The sequence below is a fragment of the Rhea americana genome, unplaced genomic scaffold (assembly GCF_003343005.1).
Source record: "Rhea americana isolate MKP2758 unplaced genomic scaffold, rheAme1 scaffold_68, whole genome shotgun sequence".
NCBI classification, from domain to species: domain Eukaryota; kingdom Metazoa; phylum Chordata; class Aves; order Rheiformes; family Rheidae; genus Rhea; species Rhea americana.
The window spans coordinates 603,062-616,720 of record NW_028186845.1 but is presented as its reverse complement, the minus strand read 5'-3'; the positions used below and the strand labels follow the sequence as shown (position 1 = coordinate 616,720).

Genomic DNA, 13,659 nt, shown 5'->3' with positions numbered 1-13,659 from the left:
GTACAAGGAGAGATAAATAAGCAAGAGCTCTTCAAGCTGCAGAAGAGGTGACCCAGGGAGAATGTGTTGAGTTATAAAAAAACAATAAACAATTTCCTTATGGAATAACTAATTCTATATATATTTTTTTTCCTCGTGTGTGGCCTAGAGAGCCCAAATGACTTTGGGGGCATCAAGAACTCAGTCCACTTTGCAAACGAAGGGAAAGATGTACAGAAAAGATGCCTTGGAGGCTCATTAGGCAGAAACCATCTCACCAGCTATAGGCTGGCTGTAGCGCAGCAGACCTGATCTTAGGCAGATGTTCTGAGATATRACTGTGAAATGGGCGTGTAGGAGTGAGTGGATGCAAATCTGATAACTGGACAGAATGCTGACTTTACTCCTGTTCTCCATTAATTGGCATCCTCTGGTACATGAGATAAATCTGATGAGAAAAGATGAATAAGACCTTTTGTTGCTGACTGCTCTTAAATTTTGACAATTTTTTTGGTTTGTCTTTTTTTTCCTCTTGTTTTTAGCTGCTTCTGTGCCAATGCCTTCTTACCCCAGTTCAGGCTCCGGTAGTTCTTCCAGCAGCTCTTCTACTTCYCACCTGGCATCACCTCCTGTAAGTACAGCTCAGAGTATGGTACTTGTGTTGATGGTCTCCCTGCTTGCTCTCTTGAAATAAGGYTTAGGCTTTTGCTGTCATCTGGTGCAAATTGCCAAACATCTTGTTTTGGGGTGGATTTGGTGCTGTGTCCTCTACAGTTTGCTTAGGATTTGGATCCTGAAAGCTGTCTTTCTCTTTGTAAGGAAGTAGTAGTTTGTTGTTGTCTATTATGTGAAAAGCCTTTGTGAAAGAAGGTGACATAAATGATACTAGTTAGCCTTGCCAGATATAGAAAGGAACTGCAAATAGTCACTAGCTCGGGGTTTAGGCCTGGTTATTTGACTGCAAGTTCTCTGCCCTTGAGCAAAGTCTTAGTAGTGTGACAGCATAGCCCTCTTTGGTGCAAGGTGATCCTCCTCGCTTCTGACCACCATCCCCAGGCACCATGGGCGTCCTCGTTGAGCAAAGCCACRTGCTCAGACCAGGCTGGCCACAGTCTGGTGGTCTTGTGAGAGCTGATCTGAACTGATGGATTTCTTTTTTCTTCTGGTTCCCTAAAATGAAGAAAACTTTCCTGAAGGGCAGAATATTAACTGACCAGTGATGTGACATTCCTGCAGCTTACTGAGCCAAAAGCTTGTTTTCAAAGGCTCTTGTAGAAAGCTGCCTTTTGGCTTTTTTGCACTGAGGAATGCTGGTGGTGTGACAGGTGGAGGAAGGGCGAAGGAGTGAATTTTCTTCTCTCTCCCTTGGGGTTGCTGCTTGTCTGCTTTGTTCTCATTTTCCCTGGGCAACCTGCTTCAGGGAGTGGCAGGACTGAGCCTTTCTTACAGTCTCTTCCAGCAACATGGCATCTGCTGTGGTGAAGCTGCTGCAGGTGCTCAAGACATGGACTGGGCAGGAGGAGAGCTCTGCCCTCTTGCACAGTTGTATCCCCATGGGCCAGGATTGTGCTGGCCTCTGCCCTGCCTGCAACCCTAGGGAGATCCTTCATGGTTCCAGGGACAACTAGATGATATTAAAAGCAGACTCCCTCCTCTGAGCATTCTTGTCTGGGAAGCTCAAGGGTGGTACAAACTCATTGCCAAATGTGGGGTTTCCCATTTTAGAAGTGTGCTTGGCCAGGTGYGGTCTGCATTTTGAAGTTTTGCTGGCAGAGGTGGGCTGACTCCGCACGTGAAAAATGTCGTGCTGGCAGAGGGSAGCTAGCATGCTGCGTAGAAAAGGGACAACTCTGCCAGCTGGAAGGTTTCCTTCTGCTGATTAATGTACTGTGTGTACAGTGAGAGAGGGTCCCCATAGCTACAGGGGAGAGACTTTGGAGAGGGAACAAGGCCTTAACAGGGCCCAAATAAAAGCTGATTTAAATCTTTTCAGCCTAAAAATACATTAGGATAAAGATTGTCTATGATCTACTCAGAAGGCAAGTCAGCTATCTTAAAGCTTTCTTAAACCATCCAGCCTCCTTCATCTGTCTGTAAAGTGTAAGGATTGTGGGGCTACCTATCATTTGGCTGAAGAATGAGGAGAAATGGGCTGTCTAAAGCCTGTCCTGCCTCTCTGATGGCTGAGAGGCATTTGTCTATTGACATATAACTGACTCAGTTTCYTTTAGGCCTGTCTTTAACTCATCATCAGCACTACAGTAAAATAGAGTTGTCCTGACAGTGCAGACATTTATGAACATATTCCTGAGTGCTGCTTACTGCTAAAGTGTCAGCAGAGATCAAGCATGTATTGTTTATATGCATACATATATATATATATACACACACACACACACACACACACACACATATATATATATATATATAAAAGTCCCTTAAAGCTCTTCTCTGTTTCTTACTAAGTTGTGTTAGTGGAAAATGCATGATTGATCCAGAAAGCCTCAGCAGAAGGATGCAATACCTCAAGTGAATTGCTCTTATCTGGGGTGTGTTTGACATGCTAGTACTATGTTCTGTGTAACAAAAGATGCAGTGTTCTGATGTGGACTTAAAAGACTGTTCCTTTTCAGGAAACAGCTGTTTCTGGCAAATTAGCAGCCCTAGTTTATCAGCAAAACACTGTCTGTAGCCTTTTATAGCTCCATTTAGAGAATCCAGCAGAACGATGAAGTAGCTGTGCTGAAGTCAGTGTTTGTTTTCTTCTTGAATTAGCAGTCCCTTGGAGAGATGCAGCAGCTGCAAGAGAAGGCTCTGACATCTCCTACTCAAAATTCTCCCGGCTTTTTGCATGGATCTAAGGACTCTGCTGGAAGCAGCAGTAAGAATTCATCCTGTGACACAGATGACTTCGTTATGGTCCCAGCGCAGTTCTCAAGTAAGTTGGTCTCTGGAAATGTGTTTGCAGATGGAYCAGAAGTTCTGCCAGAGAGGGTTGTAGATGTTAAACATAGTTGCTAGAAAGTCAAAACACAGATAAACTTGTACATTTTGACTGAATAATAGGAATGTTTTAATTCCCAAGCTGGAAGAGACATCTGTCTCACTGATTAGTTTCATAGGACATTTTGTAATTAAGTATATTTGAAGATAGGATTTGAGAATAAAGACTGTTTTGCGACTTGAATAAGAGATTGAACCTGGAAATCCAACTGGGAAAGAAGATAAGTAGGCTTGCAGGCAAATGTTTTCTTCTTACAGAAGCTGTTCCCATGTCATCCGGTCTTCAGTTTCACTCAGTAGCGTAGTCCAGGACAGGATTTCAGTTAGCAGACTGCATTTTATACTTGAAAAATATCCAAGAAACATAAAAAACTGTTGGATTTTTCTTCAAACGTCTTGAGTTTCACTTTAGCACCTCCATGTGTTTATATTTTCACAGGAGTTGTGTGAAGATATGTGTGTGCATAGAGGCCAGGGCCTCAGTTCAGCAATGCACCTAAGTATGTCCGTCCATCAGTCTTACTTAATGAGCAGAAAGACATTCTTCAACCTTGACCATGTGTATGGTGCTTTGCTGAATTGGGGCTTGATGGTAATTGCTGTGATGCTTCTTTCCACAGTTGCACTGCTCATATTAACAAAGAAATGTTGAGGGGGCAACCTGGAGACTGTGATGGATGGGTCTCTGCTGTGCAGTGTTTATGATAAGGAAGAATTCTCTGTTCTTCATACTCTTTCCTGGGACCAGCAATGGGACCGGGGTAGACATGTGTGGTGCTATCCAGGTTTCCAGTGTTCAGATGTTTTGATGAAGATGTGAGTTCCCTTGTGTTACGTATCCAGCTGCCAGCTCGTGTTGCTGCCCTGGATTTTTGCCACTTAGAACACAGATGCGCAAGCCCTATATGCAGCATAATACCCCTGTGCTTTTACAAAATAGCCAGTTGTTTGCACCAAGTCGGCATGTACCTGTTGCCCCAGACAATTCTGTTAATGCTAATTTGGCAAAATGCTGACTGCAGAAGTGACTTAGCTGATCTTCAGAAAGGAGGAAATTCTACCCAAAATCTCAGTTGTTCTGAATATATCTCAAATTATTGTGTCTGCACTTCCATGTTCCATAGGTGATATAACTGCTGAGGCTGCAGGAGGGAAACCAATCCAAGACAGCCTGATGTATAGTGGGTAAGAGCACCTAGGCAACTGAAATTGCTTAGCCTTTGGAGCATACTGTGCATTAGATACTTCTGGATTCTGGTGGGTGGAGGGAGGATGTTACTGAATTAACTTTCATCATTGTCATATAGCTGGTTCTAACCAATTTTCAATTTTTCACTGTTAGGTCTGAGTAAGAAATACTGATACAGGACTGTCTGTGCTGATATTTGGGAACAAGCTGAAAGAAAGCTTTCTGCACTTGCAGATAGGGAATTTCAGAGATACRGAGAGAGAAACCAGGAGGGTCTGGATGTGCACTGAAGTCCAATCTTGTTCTAGGCACCGTGTCAGTATTGGCACAGGAAGGAAGAGRTTTGAGTTGGAATGCAGCCTGGGATGCTGGCATGCCATTTTTTTGATCTGCCAAGTGAAGATCCCAATCCCTTTCTCCTGTCTGTATCCAAAGCCTAGAAACCTGCCATTATAGTAGACTCCATGATGCAGACGGTATACAGACAACCCTTCTGCTGCATCCCTCTAGTTTTGCAGATAGTGAATGAAAAGAGTGAAAGTGCTAGTTTTCCAAACTACTAGTGAAAAGAAGCCTTTGTCTTCAAGTGCTGTTCTTCTCTTGCTGTTTATTTCATCTGTCTTCATTCACTCCCTATCATACTCACAACTGGAAAAACAGTTGTAGAGACAAATATCACAATGAAACTTCACTAGGTTCCTTGGGTTAGGAAGAGTAGTGCTTAATCAAATGTAAATATTTTGTAAGAACTCAAATGTGTATTCTGGTGTGAACATACACAACTTTTAGAGTGGATATTTGTTTATATTTAGCTTCATCTTTYACCAGAACTAAATTGTACTACATTTGCTTTAAGGCTGTTATGCCAAGTTAAAATGACATGTAGTAAACGCCATGTAAAGTTCTTGTCAGACATTTAAAACTGCCATACTATCAGCATGTGGCACCTGAGTCCCAAATGGGGGGGCAGCATGACAGCCTCATGGGATCCTATGGCTAGGCTTGGCAGAAGGTATTGGGCAGACATAGCTCCACTGCTGTGTTCTGTAAAGGATAGCAGGGTTGTTTCCCAGGCTCTAACAGCTCTGTTCTTTTTCTTGGTTTGCAGGAGTTCTCTGGTGACTTCAGCAGGCTTGGAAAGCCAGGGAAGGACACCATCTCCTTCACCCCCCTACAGCAGTTCTCCTAGCCCATCCAGGTAAGAAAGACTCTTCAGTGATGACCATCCAACATTGATTAGTTAAACCCATTGACTTCCAGGAGAGGATCTTGGAAGTGTTGGACAAGATCCATATCTYTTCTTGAATTAAAGAATTACAAGAAATATTCAGGAGAAACTCCTAGCCCTGGCAACTGATCAGTCTTAATTGCAGAGCCTGTCTCTCCTGGCCCCTCCTGAGGGCCAGAAGAAGGAGATAGTGTGGCAGAGCTGAAACTAACTCTGTTCCCTGGAGGAACAGASAATATTCTCAAGCAGAGAGTAAATGTACCTCACTAGCACATATGTATTCCTAGTCCCCCTTTGGTGTTTAGCCTGCAGAGGAGRTGAGTATTCCAACTAAGTTCCTTGCTCCTCAATTCATGCAGTGATATTATGGAGTACAAGACATTAAGGCTGAAACTACTATGGGCTTGAATTGCTGAGCAAGGGGCAGGAGGACAAATGGGGAGTGTTGCTCATCTCTCCTTACTGTTGAAGGACAGGCCTGATCCTGCTTAGTTGTTTGCAGTTTGCTTGAGGCTCCAAACAGCTCACTGCACTATGCATRTGTAAAATACTGCTGCTATATGGGCCTTGTTTAGTAATGAGGGATTCAGGAGTTGGAGTAAGGAATGCAAATAGGCTTGGTCGCAGGCTTAGTTCCAACTAAACCAGTTGCAATAAACTCAGGTTTGGCCTTCAGAAATGTGTTGGATGACAGCTGCCCGGCATCACTGGTGGTTCCAGGCATGTTTTTGTTCAGAACATACTAGTGAGCTGCAGAAAGTGATTCCATCAACTCTCACTGTATGGTGTGTGGTTAGCTTACAGAGAGCTGGCAGTGTCTCCCCACCTCATGTTTGTCAACTCGGAAGCAGGACAGCTTTCATATTCTGTTCTGTCAATATGGCACCTGTTGAGGGAGGAGAGTTGGAAAGGAATTTGCACTGCAGGCAGGAGGGATGACCCTAAAATCTCCTCAAAAAAAGATAGTCCAAAGCTGTGTTGGAAACACTCCTCACATAAACAAAGCCCAGAAAATGACAAAGCATAGCCTCAAAGCATACAAATATGAGGGAGAAGAATATAGCTCAAAGCCTTGCTGATATGATCAGATTAATTGACAAGCGTGTACCRTGGTGTGGAGTTCAATTGCATCAGGCTTCTTATGCCATCGCCTGCTATGCTATTTTTTTTACAGCTTATACTTTAACTAATTACTTTATATTTTGGGAATCAGACTTGGTTAAAAGATTTGGCCTTATAGTGGTGAGTGGAAATGCATGGAAGATCACTACAAATGCTACCAACTTTTCACTGTTCCCCGCTCTCTTCACCAAATTGGCCTAATCGTATTCTACTGGATTAGAAGGTAGAAAGTTACTGCCAGTGGCTATGATCTAAAGAGACTTCTACTCTCCCTGTCTGTCTTGCTCCTTTCCAGCAGCTTCTATGGAGCAGGTGCCAAAACCTCTAGTGCTGGTTTCCATTTTTCTGTTTGCTTTAAAAATACCCTGAAAAGCTACTTCCCATCCTCTTTAGGATGGGGGATAAAACATAGTTAATGAAAGACTGGAGCAGCCATTCTGAATTCAGTGTGAAATACGATCTTTGATCTGTACCCTGAAAAGTGGTTAGAACTGGTGCTACCCGCATGTGCCCTCATTATCAGCATGAATTTCAGTGCCCTTCACAGTAGATGCCATGAGGCCTCCTGACTCGGATCTTGGCTTCGCTACACAAAGGACCCTTAATTTTTTTTTCTTTCTGTCCTCCCTCACTAGCAAGCAGGCGTTCTTCCTTTCGTGTGTGGCTGTAGGCTAGCAGGCAATACTGGATGCAGCCCAAGTGGGACAGAAAGCAAAGGCTATTTTTGGGTGGCCATCAGTGGATTTTCCTCGGGATGTCACTGTACTCTCTAAAGCAGCTCACCTTGGTGTTAAYGTATTTTAATTCTGTCTAGTCCTTACCCTCTTAGTTAGCAGTTGGGCTTCTTTTAAAAACACTTCTTTGCTGAAGATGCCTATTAAATTCAATGAAAGATGCTTCCTTGGATGTATCCCAAAGCAATGGATATAATGCAATTTTCAAAGAGATTTTAATTAYTGGCAAGTAATTAAACTTCCTGCCCCAGCTTTATTTCTTGGTCTTTGCAAGTTTATGGTCCATTTAAGACTTAAGGCCAATTAGCAGGTTTAATTGATGTCAGTTAGCTTGGATGTTTTCATCTGCAACTTGTACCCTGTGTAGGAGGCTAGCTTCTGTGAAGACATGATATAACTCCTAGGTAGAGGGATCCTTTTACTCGAGATCTCRTTTCCACAAAATGGTTTTGGCCAGRCTGAAGAGAGAGTGTCTGAAGTTTATGATATTTTCAAAGTGAGGTTTAACACTGACCCTCAGATTTCTTGGTCAAAGTTCTCATTCACTTTGTATGACTCTGTGTTTTACACTAATGGAAGGCAGAGACCCTAGAAATTCAGCTTTCCACAGAGCAACTGAGAGCCTAGAATACCTTTATTTTATGTCAGTGAAGCATCAAGGCCTTCATGCTGCATTTTAGAGGCAGACTGAAATCCTCAAATTGTATTGGTTGGGATTGTGGTGTTCTACTGATGTACTCAAGGGTAAAGAATTGATTTTGTTGCTGGTCATCTTTTCTTCCTTTCTTGCAAGGGAATTTGTACACTTTCTATTGCTGGCTTATGTTTGAGCATGTCCCAGGTATATCTTTTCAGAGTAATTTAGAGCTGATTAGAAACTTCTAGTTTTGGGAGGCCAGGGTAGATATGAGTTGCACCACAGCTGCAATGTTTCTGAATTAGAAGCTTGTTTTGACATCASATTAAGAGTCTATTCTCATGATGGAAGAAATAAGAGCACACAAGGAAGAATATACAGAACTTCAGAAAATTAGTAGCTATATTGAGAGTAATAAGAGGAAATCAGAATCAATTTTTGCTCTTTCAGCCTTGATGAAAGATATCTGTTAACTGTCTCTTTTCTGACTGAGGAGCATCTTCATGTGCCCATTGTGGAGATCTGCAGACATACTCCTGCAGATAACATGATCATGGAGATTAATCCCAGAATTCTGGAGCCTTTGGGAAAACAATTAAGTACAGCTACTTAACTAAGTGTGTGTTTGCGTGGTTTTTGTATAGCATAGTACACACAGGCTAAGAATTACAGGGGAAGCTGTCATCCAGAGGGAACAGATATCAGACATGAGCTGGTTAACCTGCTTGAATGGAGCTAGGAAGGAACCTAAAGTCTACAGAATGGGCTTGTTCTGTTTTGTGCGTGTGATATTTTTGCTGACCTTGATGGGTGTATAGGTACGTAGCCCCTGCCCCCTTCCTTCGATTTTATTCTCTCCTAAGTTGTCTTCTGAATCCTATAATTARCTTGCAAATACTTTGATATTCACTGCAAGTGTGTGTTTTCTTTTTGGCATGCAGAGACTCATAGAGATGCCATTGCCTCAGCAAGGCCTTGGCATGAATCGCAAGTCACTCTTGGCAGCAAAAATCTTTGCTGGCATATTTTGTGAGCCACGAACCTTTAGCCTTTGTTTGGTGATGTGCTCTTTGGCTGTGGATCTGAGCTGTTGAAAACTAGGCCAGTCTGGCCTGAAATAGTTGGGGTCCGATTTTCCAGGAGTGTTGTACTTGGATTTATGTGCTAACTTCAGTCCATGGGTGGGAACATGCTGGAAGAGACGTGCACGTTCTCAGGAGGTGTGTGGTGCCACTTCCTTTCAATATGACTTTCAGCTACCTCCCGGTAGGAACTTGCAAMCCAAAGAGAGGAGCAAAAGGGATGCTCCCTACGTACGGTTGCTTTACAGAGCTYATACCTCCAATTACGCAGCTGAAGGCCCACCCCTTACAAGCAGCTTTGTCTCCTTTCAACAGCCGGCCAGGTCAGTTTTCCAGCAGCAAGTACGGACACTCTGTGCCGATTCCGGTTCCAACGCAAATTCATAACTATAGGCGGATTGAGCAAAACCTGCAGTCTCCCAATCAATGCGCCTCGCCRCGGTAAGTGCTGAGGGGTGGGGTGGATGGATAACAGCAGTGTAGCAGCAACTGTATTACACCCTGGGGCATGTTTTGCAGTTCTCTATCATTACAAAAATTTTCCTGGGTAATGGGCTTTCCCCCTTGCAGTAGGGAGCTAATAGAATATTTGTTATGTGTTAACATTAATGTTGGGGTATTTTTATAGTGATTATATGATTTATTTATTACCAAGTACTGTAACTGTGTGTGTGTGTGTGGTGRCTCTCACCAGCTTTCAGTGCAGGCTGAGCCCTTTTGAGTTTGACATGTTTTCTCATGCTAGATGTGGCTTGGATATMCAAGTGGAGAGAACCATTTATTTGGCAGATAACTTCATAAAAGAAAAAAAATTGAGAAAAACATTTAAAACTAATGGGGTAGCAACACTTACCTGACTTCACCTTTATCTGTTCATGTAACTAGTCACGCCACAGATGACGTGTCTTACATTAGTTGCATGTTAATGTTGTTATGCAGCCTGATTAAGTCATGAGCAATTTATGCCTGTGAGGCAGAACGTGCATTTTGGAAGGCCATCAGGAAGAACCAGATGTCAGCCTTGGACCATATAGCTGACGTCCTCAGTTCAGGGGTAATATATTGTACTTCCATGAAACACCAGGCTTCTGTATTTTGTCACAAGTAATTCATGATTCTTACAATTTTGAGGTCTGGGTTAACAGTGGCAGCCCAGATCATAAGAGAGGGGTTGTATAGTAAGGGCAGAGAACATTCAAATAACAGCATATGTCTGTGAGGTGCCACGGGGTATGTGTGGGGGTGTTACATTTTCAGGATGAATTAGTTTGATATGTGAAAGCTAAACTTTAACCAGTCCAAAAGGGCAGTAACGCCTGTGCCAGCCTGAGATAAGGCTTCAGCCAACCTTATTAAGGGTAAGGCTTTCTCAGAGCTCACACAGAAGTGGACACTACAATGTTGGTTGTAATAAGGGATCAGTAAAGAACTTGCTTTTTGCCAGTGTTACTTTTTGTTTAGCTCTGTGTGTGTGACAGTTTTTTATGCTGTTAAGTGTCTTCCAGTTTCTCAGGTACCCTGTACTTAGGGCAAAACATGTGGACCCTTTCGGCATTAAGCCTAAGAAAAATGTCCRGGTTATCCGTGTAGTGCATGAAGGGAGAGCTGTAGAGAACGTGTAGAGGATGTACCTAGGGATGCCATGCCTACGCGAGGCACGGTGGCAGACTGATGTGTTCAGGTCACAGCCTGCAGCCACCAGCCTGGGATCAGCTGTCATGTTTTGCTCCTTTTAGTCATCACAGTGTAATGATGAGATTAGCATCATCCCTGCAGAGGAACTCGAGGAATGGACGCAATTAGATGATTCACGCTCTGCTTTTAGCATCTTCTCAAAATCACTGGCATCATGTTTTTTCTGCCTGAGGTAGCCATATTTCTCTCCCATCATCACTTCCTCTAATCACAGAATTCACTAGACATCCTTCAAGAATGGAAAGGAAAATTTCATCAAGCATTTAATAYGTGATTCGAATTTTCCATCAGAAGTATCAAATAGGCTATTGCAGCCAAATGCCTGGTCATGTTTGGCAATTCATTTGACTAAAAACTTTGAAATGCACTGTTTTTGAAGAATTGATACCATCATCTGACTGGCTGGTGTAAGCCTGCGTAATGCAGCTTGATTGTGGAAAGATATGTTGCTTGTTGAGGTGGTAATTATGTGCGCTTACTTTTGGCCACATCATCTGCTCATCTGCTTGCTTGCTTACGCCATGTCTTGCAGGGTGGTATTTGACATTCCACATCTTTCAGCAGCTGTAGTCAGCTGGATGTTTTCCTGAAAGTTCATGATAGATAATATATAACCCTTTGGCTGGTTCATATTATGGAGAGTTAAAAAGGTGGGAGGAGAAGTACCTAGACTCTCTGTGGCAGAAAGAGTTTTTACCTTGCTAGATTCTTGTTCCCTTTTGTGTGCACATTATGCATCTAGGCATATGTATATAATCATTCGTTTTGCTTCAGGGCCAGGCACTTGACAGTGCTAAAATGCAGAGCAAACTGACACACAGGGAAATAATTTAAGTTAAAGTTTTAAAGGATTCCCATTTTTCCCTGGCATATGAGTGGAGTGTGGATTCATTTGACTGAGGYACCTTAGTAAGATGTTGGAGAAGAGGGGCAGAATTAAACCCTTAAATCTCACTCAGTTACTGAAGTAGACTTTTTTCTGAAACATGGCATAAAGTAAAACATATACTGAGTAGTGTTGTTGATTAGATGTAGTGACACTACTCAGGAGTGGCAAAGTCATCTTGGTGAAATGTAGTTAGTCCTGCTTGTGCTGTTAAAACCCATATACCTTTGTTTGTTCTGTTCAGATGTGTATGGACAGATAAATGCTGTGTTGGAGGGAGAGGAGGAGGGATGCCTTGGTGATAGTATCTTTCAGTGACCTGAGCACAGAATTTTTTCAAATGGTTCAATGATGCCTGTTCAAAAAAAAACACACCTACTGACTGAGACCAATATTCTTTTAACAAAGAAAAAGTTGTTTCCAATTGAGAGTAAAATTAAGGACCTAATGAAAAGTGTTTTCTCGTATAGATGAGTGTGATGGGAATCTTGGTGCAGAGGCAGAATAGCATTTCAGTAAGCAGAATTTGGATTGTGTGTGTGTTCTTAGTATGTGATGGGAACATTCAAATATTTAAAAATGCACAACATATGAAATTGCCATATTTCTGCAGAGTGTTGATATGGCTGCACTGACTTTTCCCCTACTCTAGCTTCCCTCTTCTGTATCTTAATAGCAACTGGAAAATATTTGAGGTTCCTTCATGTGTGCCCCGTACAAATAAAGTAGTCTTATTCTCTAAGGTGAGGTTTTACAGGAAGTTAAGGGAGCTGGGAGCCCAGGCAGTTCTGAATATCCCAACCTGGAGAGAAATTCCTTTGGGTAGTACACAGCTGGTTTAGATCTGACAACCACACACAACTCAGTTTGACTTTGTCTCCTCTCCTGATTTGAATCAAAGCTCTGTTAAGGAGCAGTTCATTTGGCACGGCTTACCTCTGCATAGTATAGCATGCATTCACAGAGCTTTCTAATTAAAAGGCTGCTCTTAAAAAAAGGAGTGTGCGGCACAGCATAGGAGGGACACTTGAGTAAAACCCTCCACATGCACTATGAAGACAGTAGCTGAAATAAACACCTTGGATGTGGCAAGATAGGAAGCCATGACTTGTTCAGAATTATTCTAGGTATCTGAAAGAGTCAAAAAATTACTTTTAAAAAATGATAGGCTTTCTTGCTTACATTTAAGCTAATCTCATTTTTTTTTTATTTATTTTGTAAAATTGTACTTGGATTGAAATCCTTGAGAACTAGGACTACATAAATGTAGATTAAGGTGATAATCCTTGTACAATGAGATTTTGATCCAAGATAAACAGTCACGAAGATCCACTTCTGTGGAAATACCTGGGTTTGAGTGTCTGGTKATACTGTTTTTCTTGCCCCTCTTGACTGGCAGCTGAAGTAATCTGTGCACCACTGTTGTTTCCAACAAGGTCTGGGACGGTCCGGAGATCTAGCAGTACAAGCCCTCTCGGTTTTCCTAAAACTGGTGCTTCCCCTCCTTATGCTGGAGAGCATGGACCTGTGCCCAGCTCTAGGAAGCTCTCCTTCGGTGGTGCCAAGCCATTTATGCCGTCTCCACAAGGTAAACTGTCAGCAGGTATATTGCTGCCTTAATAAAATCAAGTATGTCCTTTCTGTAGAGAGGAGTTTATGACCAGCTGTCACCACCAGGTAGCAGGGAATTGAAATTGTTGGGTTCTCTCGTGATTCTTTGATTTAACAAGTGTTTTGGCCTGTAGTAAAATGGAGRTGAAAATACATATTTTCTTCATAAGATGCAAGCTTTGTTTTGGTGTTTGCGTGAAACGTTTTGCAATCCTCTGAAGAGGGCTTCTGTAAGTGCAAAGTTTTTTTTTTTTGTTTTTTGTTGGTTTTTTTAACCAGCTCAGGCTGGGGTGAGAAAAATGGRACCCAATTGCTACTGGAGCAAAATTTTCACTAGCTTTGAGAGGGCCTGAACTCTACTGTTTGGAGTGAAAAGTAATTGTCTGAATATCTGGTAGGCTGATCCATTCCTTGCTAACAAGCAGTTCAAGTGGAAGGGGATAAGGAAAACCCTAGTGTGCAACTGATGGCGTTTGATGGTTTCCATAAAGGA

At 42.4% G+C, this 13,659-nt stretch overlaps 1 protein-coding gene across 5 annotated transcripts in view; it reads left to right on the top strand.

The window, feature by feature from the left end:
- Positions 1–13,659, top strand: part of ULK1 (unc-51 like autophagy activating kinase 1) — an 80,074-nt gene that overhangs the window by 50,720 nt on the left and 15,695 nt on the right. For 3 of the 5 annotated variants that reach the window (XM_085321150.1, XM_085321147.1, XM_085321151.1), the window contains exons 13-18: positions 522–610; positions 2,755–2,917; positions 4,107–4,167; positions 5,280–5,369; positions 9,290–9,415; positions 12,992–13,143. In XM_085321150.1, the coding sequence (XP_085177276.1) occupies positions 522–610; positions 2,755–2,917; positions 4,107–4,167; positions 5,280–5,369; positions 9,290–9,415; positions 12,992–13,143 (681 nt within the window). The remainder of the gene's footprint in view (positions 1–521; positions 611–2,754; positions 2,918–4,106; positions 4,168–5,279; positions 5,370–9,289; positions 9,416–12,991; positions 13,144–13,659) is intronic. The other 2 variants (XM_085321148.1, XM_085321149.1) reach the window with 2 other exon arrangements.